At 43.6% G+C, this 10,844-nt stretch overlaps 2 protein-coding genes across 13 annotated transcripts in view; one reads left to right on the forward strand and one right to left on the reverse strand.

Annotated features, from left to right (window-relative positions):
- The first annotated feature begins 4,683 nt into the window (after positions 1–4,683).
- LOC113570352 (uncharacterized) lies at positions 4,684–9,866 on the forward strand. Of its 12 annotated transcripts, none has more exons than XM_081704213.1 (6): positions 4,684–5,062; positions 5,714–5,757; positions 5,882–5,946; positions 6,188–6,455; positions 6,780–6,941; positions 7,040–9,866. In XM_081704213.1, the coding sequence occupies exons 4-6, from the start codon at positions 6,311–6,313 to the stop codon at positions 8,329–8,331; spliced, it is 1,599 nt and encodes a 532-aa protein (XP_081560339.1). In that variant the 5' UTR covers positions 4,684–5,062; positions 5,714–5,757; positions 5,882–5,946; positions 6,188–6,310; the 3' UTR covers positions 8,332–9,866. The 12 variants fall into 12 exon arrangements, with proteins under 12 accessions (XP_081560339.1, XP_081560343.1, XP_081560340.1 ...); XM_081704217.1 differs by having other exon boundaries at positions 4,684–4,932; XM_081704214.1 differs by having other exon boundaries at positions 4,684–5,159; positions 5,833–6,455.
- Positions 9,867–10,007: 141 nt separating this feature from the next.
- Positions 10,008–10,844, reverse strand: part of cyp17a2 (cytochrome P450, family 17, subfamily A, polypeptide 2) — a 7,916-nt gene continuing 7,079 nt past the window's right edge. The window contains exon 9 of the mRNA XM_026998713.3: positions 10,008–10,798. Coding sequence (XP_026854514.2) covers positions 10,554–10,798 — 245 coding nt within the window. The 3' untranslated portion in view covers positions 10,008–10,553. The remainder of the gene's footprint in view (positions 10,799–10,844) is intronic.

Here is a 10,844-nt window from a genome sequence, read left to right on the forward strand (position 1 = left end):
TGCTTGTATGTGAGCATAAATACCGAGGCAATTTTTAATTTTTTTTAAATCACGTAGTGCTATGGGTGTTGTAAATATATATCGTATAGTTACGCTTTCGTTGTAAAACGTAATGCGAAACACAACGAGCACACATGAGTATAAATTAGAATGTGTTCTGAGTGTGTCCTCATCCTCGAGTGTTGAGATACAGATGTATTCATACGTAGGAACTTGTGCTGAGTAAAGGATGGCTAAGCAGCGTGAGGCTAGTAGTGCTGCATGATCAGTGCGAATTTCCTCTAGTCGTTATTCAATCAGCGAAACCATACCCTGAAACCAGTTCTTCTCGGCGGTGTAGGAAACAAACTCCCAAGTGGACGGTCCCTCCAAGTTCAGCAGTGGTAATGAGACAGAAACCCAAGTCTAGGCAAAATAAAACGCTTGAATAAAACAACCTTTAAAAAATGGTTTGTTGTTTAACTGTTTAATTTGACCGATATTTTGGAAATGTTCCTACTCTAACAGTAGACTTATTAGTAAGTAATTAGGGCAGAAATATCCATATACTCTTTTTGAAACTTTAAGTAATTTTAATTTACAGTGCGGTTTTTAGTTATAATACAAATATTAATATAACATTTTCTTGATTAGTACTACATAGAACTGGCAAAATAAATTGTCCTGATAATCATTTGAAAACAGTGTTAGATTTCCTTCGAACTATCTTCTGTAGAATGATCTTCAAATGATTTCTGAATTTTACGCCAATAAAAGCATAAAGCACTGGATTAAAAGGCCAGCAGCTGGCAGACGTACAACGCATAGTCGAGATGATCAGTAACATCACATTCTGTGAAAGGCTCAATCTGATGGTAAGTTAAGGACCTCAGGAATATTATAACATTATAAGGGGCCCAACCAACAAAGAACACTGCCACAATACAAAAGATGAGTCTTACAGTCCTGTGTCTCTTGCTTGCTCGTGACTTGAAGACAGTCTGAAGAATTCTTATATAGCAAAAACTCAAAACTAAAAATGCACCCACAAAAGAAACGTTCTGTTGATATGTAACTGCTAAGTATATTGTATTATCTACATAATTGTTAAACAAACAACAAACAGATGATTATGCAGTCTGACTTATATTAGGTCCATTTACTTTTAACTGATATGTGTTGAAGTATGATCTCAAGCATAACTAATATAATCAGTTTGTGTTCAAATAAAAGCTCACGAGAAGTTATACGCAGCAGCACTTTCATAGTTTCAGCATTTCTCTCCAACTATCTATGAAGTCTATGTATCTGTGACTTTTACACAACATTACCCATTTTGAATTCCTGAAAACAGTATAAAGATGCCAATTTAAGTGAAGATGATCTTGGAATGAGAACTCGGACGGTGACTAAGCAAAAAAAGAAAAAACTTGCATCTTCTCTAAACTATATTTTAAGTGTCTGACCTGCTCCTAATGTAGAAAACAAAAGAAAAACTAACTGACTGCACTAAGCTGTACTAAATCACCCTCTTATCTAATGTCTTATCTAATCATCTTAAATGAGAGAGTAATGCTCACTTTATCGTTTAAAGTTGATACCACAAATCTTTTGGGAAACCCTGACTCAGAAAGCTTATGCTAAATTATTAAAGTTACACTGCCTACACCCACTGAGGAAAAGAGTCTTCATTAAAGTCACTCAAAGCAATGCTAAAAAGTTCTGAGGGTCAGTAACTCTTTAAGCTTAAATGTTCCAGGAAGGTATTAAAAGTCAGAGAAACTAAAGGAAAAAACTAAAGGAGTTCTTTGAGAAAGATAAACAATTTTATAATAAATAAATAAATATTAGCCATTAAACTAATTGACAATACACTCCTTTAATAAAATGGCTTTAATAAAATCACCATTAAATCTCTTTTCTTGTGTCTGGGGCACCACTCGGTACATTTGTCTTCTATTTGGACAGGCTTCCAAAGCCAGGCTCAGCAAAGCCAGGCTCAGCATCAGATTTTTCACTAATGTGTCTGATGTGAAGAAGCTGTAGGAATAGCAGAAATGAAGGCAGAAGAGATTATAATATACGAACCAAACGACGATGAACCAAAAGTCTGCGGAACTCACTGTCTCTGTGGAACTGTGTCTCTGCAGAAGACACTGTCCCTCATTTACAGACTTCAAGGCTACAATGATACCAAAAGCTCTATTCTCTCGCTATTTTCTCACAGTACAATATGGTGACCCCAACCTAGTGAGAATTATTATACAAAATTTTAAAAATCTGTCTGATAGATTAAAGTTCAATTTTAAATTGGTCTAAATAGATCTTAAATAGGTGCAATAATAATATCTAGTAAAAAAAAATGTTTATATAATATCAAAGGTTCTCATCTAAATAATGCTTTGAATAAATAGATTGTTCTGGTCAATTAAATATGAAGGTATAAAATCATAATTATCATAACTGTAATAATAATTGTGCAAAAATGTATGTGGTGACCATAGAAATTAGTTTTATAAGTGTTGTTGTACTTTGATATTTAAAGAATTATAGCAATGCAACATTTGAGGAAACAACCCTGTGTGTGCACAGGCAGAAGAGTAATTGTATTAATCATATTCCCCCTCTGAAGTTCTGTCAAGATGTTTCTCACAAGATGGTTCTCACAGTATTCTGGAGACAGACGGTCTGATTTTCATAAACGTTTCCAGGGCTCAGACATTCCACAGCGTCGATGTAGAAGGATTCCCTTCATCTCTCTTCATGTTTCTCACCCTCCCACTTTGCTTTTCTGTTTCACTCTCAGTTTCTTGGTGCCAACGCTGCAAGCTCAGGCTTCTGCTGGGTGAGCAAAACCCCTCCATGGCTCCTCAAGAATCCAGACTCCGAGGAAATTTAGCAGAACTATAATCTGCCTTCCAAGGTTTTATTTTATGGATTCAAAGTTGGGGTAAATAAAGGGCAGTTTGTGTAAAGTGAGGCAATTCTTCTTTCAAATGAATGGTGCAGGCGCCACTGAGTGTTCTGATTCCTTCTGAATATTGTGCTGGCATGCAGATTCTCTAGCCTCCCTACGATTAACGAGAAACTCCAAAATATCCAAGTGCAGTTGGACTTGAAGGGAAAAAAACAGGGCTTTCTTTGAAATGAGTTGCACCAGTTAAAAGAGATTTACTGTCCACTAAAATGATCAAATCCCGTAAGCTATAGGCCTCTAGTAAACAGTGGGTTCATATATCTACATTAGCATATTCTAAGTGAGAAGTTTAGAAATCTAGTGCTCGATTACTTTACGTTTTGTTGTATTGTCATTTTGTTTATTAATTTTTTTTCATTTGTAGCAAATCAAACGCTGATCAGTTTTTTTTAATGACTATTTTCATCAGCACTTGATAAGAACACACAAAGGTCTACGGTACTATTAAATAGACAGCGCCCTCTACTGACCAATTTTAATGTTCGCTGACATTTGAATGACTCTATAGTCAGAGAGTGTTACACACATTAAGATTTTTCGAAAACGTGGCTAATCGTCAAACCACTCCATAAATTTTGCACAGTGTCATCAGGTTAGTTGATTACTTGGCAAAGAAAACTCCACTTTACTTTTACAGTTATGCCATTTAGTAGACGGTTTTATTCAGAGAGACTTACAAACGTGCTTTTGTGGTTTACTCAGAAAAGTATCCTTAGCTAGCACAAATAAGTATTATTATTATTATTATTATTATTATTAATGATAACAACAACAATAACAATAACAACAACAACAATAATAATAATAATAATAATAATGATGATAATAATAATAATAATAATAATAATAGCTTTTACCCACTTTAGTTGGCTGTTAAATGTTTGTTGGTTTTTCGGTCTAGTGTCTAGATGAAGTAATTTTTGGTCTAGTGCCCAGATGTAATGCAATATAAAAACATCATTGCATAACACTTCGATATATTTGTTACATTCGTTTAAAGAACAGTTCCACAGAACAGTTTTAATATAGTATTTATTATTTTAAGTATTTATTTATACTTTTTGAACATCCCAACTGCGCAGTGCAGTACAATCTAAACCTAAAACCCTAAAACTGGAAAAGGTTTCAAAATGAGAATATGGAGAAAATTCTGTTTAAAAGAATTAAAGACACATCTTACGCTCCGGTCGGCACCCAGCCAATAACCCAATCACCCCCCAGGTCCCATTTACCCATTTACTAATCACGGAGCACATATGTTTCCCATCATCTTCCCCTGTTTATTCCCACAGGCTTCCTCTGTCCGATGCGTCGCAGTAGCGCAGTAACGTTTGACCGTTGACTATTCGGTTCGTATCCCGTCCAAAACCGTGTTTTCTTAAATCGAGAATCTCCTTTACTTTTAAGTGCATCATTAAAAATAAATTGACTCCTGAAGCCTCGTTCCTCATATCACAACACCAGAAAGAGCGTATTGTATGCAGTAATACTATTAATTTTTCTTTTGATCTGCATCTGAACTGTATATATCCTTTTGGACAATTTAAACAAACGATAACTGTTGAGTAGTATTCGTTGGAGTGAAGCCCATATTGTAACATTAAAAGCAGGGATATGCATAGATGCCCATGGATGGTCTTCCTGTTCTTTTCTGCATCCTCTTTGTGTTGTTGCTATGACAGATGCAGGCTATCGCTTCCCCTTCTGTGATTGGTTCAACGCGACGGGCGCCAGAGCCAATCAACCTACGATCCGCTTCACGTCCATAAATTTCTCTTCCTACGGTCTCTCTGCATTTATTGCGATTAGGCCTTTGTTTTTGCACGCTTAATGCATCGTGCACCCAACCTTATCCACAAAAAGCCCTGCGGCTTGCTTACGTTTGTTGCTACCGCCGGGACAGCGCAGAGCCGTGCGCACTCCCTAACGCAGACGCGTACGGCGGCGGGGGCAGAAATGGCGTGCGGAGACCGTCGGTAGGTGCAAGGACGAGAAGATGGACAAGGGGGAAATTAGACTTCAGTTCGCCGTACGCTGCGCGCTTGAGCATCGTTAGTCTTTCTACAGAATGGGGTGCACCGACCGTCGCTCGTCCGCAGTGGAACGGTTGGTGGAGCGGTTTCTTGTTTTATAGCCAGCAGGGTCGAGTGCGACATGCTAGGCGAGATTCATAGGTGTGCGGCCATGTAAAGCATCAACGGTGGTGTGTGTCGTTCTGTAGCTCGTCTCCGATTTTACTGCACGCTTTGAGCTAGAAACATCCGATATTTTGCATCCGATATTTTGCCGTCGAATCATGACTGCATGCATGCTTCTATGGAAACTATTTAATAAATCGTTGGTCGTCCGTAGGGGAAAAAAAGTTGCTATTTAGTCATGGAGATTTAAACGTTTCATTTCAAGATATTAAAAGCATAACTAGTATGGGTTCTGATTTACGCTATTGCGCAATGTGCCCCAATATGATGGTAGAATTATTATCTTTCACTGATATTAAAAGCAGTATTAATAAAGATTTCCCGGAATCGGTGGAGACCATAACTGTTTTACAAAGCTGCTCAGGCTCTGTTCATATAACACATGCACACACGCATACAGTTGTACATGCATACTAAAATACAAACATACTGTTCTCACAGTTATCAACATATGATACAAAAAGGGGCGTGGGTGGAGAGAACCAGACAGAATGTGAAGTATAAATCGTTTTTCTTGGCTGCATCACCAACGCCTTTCCTTGTTGTGTTGCATGTATAGCTGGCTGTGGAACAACTTGTAAAGAACAACACATCTTTGGCCAGGTAACTGACCTCCCATGTACCGAATGCATTCCGTTTATGTGTATTGCATTTGTAAAGAAATTCTTTTATGTTTAGAATGAATAATAATACATTTGGGTGCCTGTTGCATCCATTGGTTGTCCAGTCGCCGATTCATCAGTACGGATTTCAAGCACATGCAGGATTCCATCAGTCCAGATAGCCCCAAATGCAAGTTGCTGCACATTCACTCAACAAGTTACCCGTTGATCAAAAGTCTAGATGAATAATCATTTCAGTCATTTGCAGTTTCACAGTTTCCATTACACATTATGCAGCTGACGATATGTATTAGGAAACTGCGTCTGTTCCAGTGCTTATGAGAGAGTGAGCCGCGACCGACGAGTCCTCTTGTCTTCGTGGTTTCTGCCTGAAACCAGTCCACTCCCTTCCCTCCTTCCGTCCCCCTCAGACTTCCTGTTTCTGAGGCGGCAGTGCCGGGCGGGGGAAGGGGATTCGGCAGTCGGGGACGAAGGCAGCAGCCGTGGAGGAGGAGGAGCGAGTGATCCGCTGGCGCCACGCCCTGCTGCGGGGTATGGAGTACCACAGCACCGGCACCCTGCCCCTGCTGGGCAGCCCGCGATACTGCCCCGGCGCCAACAGTGCCAGCGGCTACCTGTGCCAGACGGGCCACTGCTGTGGCGAGACAGGCTGCTGCACCTACTACTACGAGCTGTGGTGTGAGTGCGCGGGCTCGGGGCGGTCCTGCCGGGGCGACGGCGCCGCCCGGGGGGGGGGGGGGGGTGGGGGGTGGGGGGGTGGGGGTTGTGGAGGCCGTAGATTGGCTAGGCCATGGGTTAGAGGCCAGCCGATGGCTCCTGTAAGGTTCTGGTGTTGCTTCATGGAGGCCGTCATCCCTGCATAGACATCACTAAGCAGGGGCATTGTGTCAGACAGTTTACACTGCGTTTACACTGCGCTCCAGTCCTGTCTGGCATCTGGACTTTGTACCGGAGGTTGGAGTGTGTGCGCGTGCGTAACCAAGTGTTCTGTGCGTGTGGCAGGGTTCTGGCTTCTCTGGAGCGTGCTGATCCTCTTCAGCTGCTGCTGTGCCTACCGGCACCGGCAGGCCAAGCAGAGGGTGCGGCACCAACAGAGGCAGAGGGAGATCAACCTTATGGCCTACCACGGAGCGTGCAGCTACCCGTCCTCCATGCTGGACCTCAGTACGCGCACCTCTCTGTCTGCCTTCATTCTCTCTCTCTCTTTTCTCTCTCCGTCTGCCTCTCAGGACGGCTATAACGCTGTCTTCCTCCGTTGGCAGGTTTTCTTGCTTCACTCAAACTGCCGTCTTATGAGGAAGTAGCAGCCCAGCCTAGTACCCCGCCCCCTCCATACAGCTCGGTGGCTTACCCGCGAGGCTCCGTCCACCCCGGCCCTAGCCACGTGCTGTCCTCCCAGAGTTCCGACAACTACACCAGCTGCTCCTGTGACTCCTGCTGCCCGTCATCTCCCTGTAGCTCCTCCCCCTCCTCCGCCCAGCTCACAGACGAGACTGACACGAGCCACGCCTCCACGCCCTCCCACAGCGAAGCAAGACACATCAACTCTATTTCCGGATATGCCCAGTCAGCTACAGCCACGGACACGCGGGGAGCTCCACCCCTGGCCCGTGAACCTGGCCCTAAACCTCCACTTCACAGGGCAGAAGCAATGGAGGTGGAGCTATCGGACTCTGCCACCCTTGACTGCAATGGCAACAGGACCGTTAAAACAGTCGCCAGTCACGCCATTAACAACAACACGATCAGTAGTACCGACGAGACCCCTAAGTCCAATGTGAATGGTAGCGCAGCTCAAACTAGTAACACCAAGGGCATCAGTAATGCTGGTCAGAGCTGCCCTGTCACTCAAAGCCGTAATGCAGCTCAGTCTAACAATTCTAATGATATAATCAGCGTGGGTCAAACGTCAAGCCCTGTGCTTACCAGAGATGATGTGACAAATGAGACCACAGACTTTCAGCCACCCAGCAGTACGACACAAAACGTCTGTCCTGCTCCTCCACTCACTGTCCCTCCATCCTCTCCTCCATCCTCCCCTCCATCCTCCCCTCCATCCTCTCCTCTGTCGTTCCCTGTCACCGAACCCCTTGGTGCGCTCTCAGAGCCTGGAAGCTCCATGAGGTGGGAGGAGCCAGCCCAGGAATGCCCCCCTGCCGCACCCCCGCAGTCTCCGCCCAGACCGGTGCTCTTTTCTCCTGGTGCCGACTTCCTGGAGCCGGACCGGCGGGACTCGGCCGTGTGCGATCTGGACGTGGACCAGACGCACTTCCAGCAGCGCCGCCTGACCGGAGATTCCGGCATCGAGGTGTGCCGTTGTCGCATTGATCGCGAGGAGGACGAAGATGAGGACGACGAAGAGAGGGATCGCTTCGACGCGGGGTCGACTATCATCCCGAGCGATAGTCTTCATGACAGCGCCGATTGCTCTGTCCGAGCACAGCTCTCGCCTCCTGCAGGGGAGGGCATGGGGGAGTGGCCAGAGATGTGTGGCTCCGCCCCGTCTGTGCCGCCACAGGCCGAATCGGTTGTTATAGCCATGGAAACTGTTTGATGAACAGCGTTCAAGGGCTGAGTGTAGCTTTGGAGTAAGCAGTGCTCAGAAAGCCTCTGGCTGTGTCTGTGGGGGTTTTTTGAGCCAGCGAGAGAGGATTCCCCAGGCTCGCTGAGATACAGAAGTAGTAAAGGCAGCAGTCAGGGTCCAGCCGGCCAAAACGTGCGGCTACGTGAGGACTAATACCACAGAATGGTGATTGTGAAACTGTAACCCTATAGCATAGGAGGGTCTCGCTCTCTCTGTCTGTCCCGATTGTTCTGCTCTGTCCAGACACCTGCGCTGCATTGAGACTAGGACAAAGCTATTCTCCAACACATCTAACACACAGCTGATTTTTCTGCTGACAGACAGACCGAATGTCTGAGCCACAGACTCTTCTGGAACACGCTCACCCACACACACTTTCTGGTCTAATTCTGATCTAAGACGGTGGCACAATGCCAGCTCATCTGATTTCCTCTGCAAACACTTCTGTATTCTGTAGCAGCATTTAGGTCCCTCTCCCTCCCTCTCTGTCTCTTTCATGCTCTCTCTCTCCCCCTCTATGTGTTTATCTATCCATCTTTCATCTCCTCTCTCTTTTCTCTGCTTGTATCGTAGCTTCTGACCCAGAATCAGAGATATGGTCTCTGTTCTGTCAAGTGGAGTGTGAAACACTTTGATTATGAAGCCACTCGAGCTCCTCATAGTTTAAATGATGCCATCGGTAAAGATGCAATAACACAAACACAGTCTAGTCATAACTGTCACGTGTGCCTCTGGGTAATGTAGTTTCGTACAAGGTCAGGCAGCCATTTTGTGCTCAGTGTTAACTGGAACCTACAGTTGAATGTTCTTCACGGGTTCATACAAGCTCGCGCTCGCATTCTAGAATGCCACAGAACTCCCTGGAACACTCTAGAAAACTCTAGAACACTCTGGAACTCCAAAATGCATTCTCTTTAATTTTTTTTCAGTGTTTCCAAACACCAGCTTGGCCAACCAGATGCTGCACCTCGAACACAAAACGAAAAAAAAAGAAGAAAATAAAACCTCAGGACATTGTTTTTGTTTTGTTCTTGATTTTTACTGTAACAACATTTTGTTCTGTCTTTATGTGGAAACACTGAAACAGCATTGCTCATTGGCAACATGAAAGCAGACTCTTTGAACTGCTGTCTGCTAAACATGAATATGGGAAATATATATATACAAATAAATTTAAATGTAGGTACAGATTATATAAGTATATATACTCTCTGTGAAATTCTATATATTTTCTAAGCATGCCATTTGGAGTACATCACAGTGCTAGAAACTGGTGAAACATGTAATCAGATACGGGGATTGTGTGTATCGACACTAGTCTTACTTTGGCATCAATAATGAATTACAATTACATTACTATGGCGTTACCATGGTGCTGCCGTGGCGTTACTATGACAACCTTCTCTAGTCTGAGCAATAGAGTATGTTTGATGTTGATGTGAGACTGTGACCGGTGTGAAGGTGTTAATCTAAATGACTTCAACACTTAAAAGAGTCAACCGAAACCATGCGTGGCCCGTTTCTTGAGTTATGCTTGCCAAATGCATGATGTGTGGTTGTTTGGGTGTGTGCACACATGCATGCAGTACGTTTGCTTAATCACGTGCACACTAATGAATACATGCATCTTGTTTTTTTTCTCCCAGAGCCAGGCTGATACACTGACACTGCAGAGTTAGGTACACATCCCCTTCAGCATCACTGGCCCCTGACAGCTTGCAATGCCATGAAAGGTAGAAGGGTAATCCATCACGCGAGTCTATATAAATACATTTAAATACACAAATACATTTAAATGTAGGTTACAATACAATGAAAGGTAGAGGGGTAATCCATGACACAACTCTATTTAAATACATTTAAATACACAAATACATTTAAATGTAGGCTACAATACAATGAAAGGTAGAGGGGTAATCCATGACACAGCTCTATTTAAATACATTTAAATACACAAATACATTTAAATGTAAGCTACAATACAATGAAAGGTAGAGGGGTAATCCATGACACAGCTCTATTTAAATACATTTAAATACACAAATACATTTAAATGTAAGCTACAATACAATGAAAGGTAGAGGGGTAATCCGTGACATTATAATTAGGCCTAAGTGAGTGCACGTGGAGTTTTAATGGTGACAGATGAAGAACCCATGCAATGCAAACAGAAGAGAGCAGGACGACCGGGATCAGTGTCGCGGGCTGACTGTCACACTGTAGCGTAGCGGCTGCAGTACCACTCCGTAGCGCCCCTGCAGGTCAGGCAGGGAAGCTCCAGGTGGAACACTAAAATGGAACTGCTGCAGAAGTGAGCTGACAAACAGGAATAGCTCTATCCGGGCCAGTGATTCACCGACGCACACTCTGGGTCCCGCCCCAAAAGGAAGGAAACTGGGCGGGGTTATCTTCTTACCTGTGGCATCCAGGAACCTCTCTGTAAACAGTGGGAAACATGAACAAACCTCACTCTTAACATCAAA

Source organism: Electrophorus electricus, chromosome 21 (genome assembly GCF_041902795.1).
Source record: "Electrophorus electricus isolate QZ-2024a chromosome 21, ASM4190279v1, whole genome shotgun sequence".
Taxonomy (NCBI): Eukaryota; Metazoa; Chordata; class Actinopteri; order Gymnotiformes; family Gymnotidae; genus Electrophorus; species Electrophorus electricus.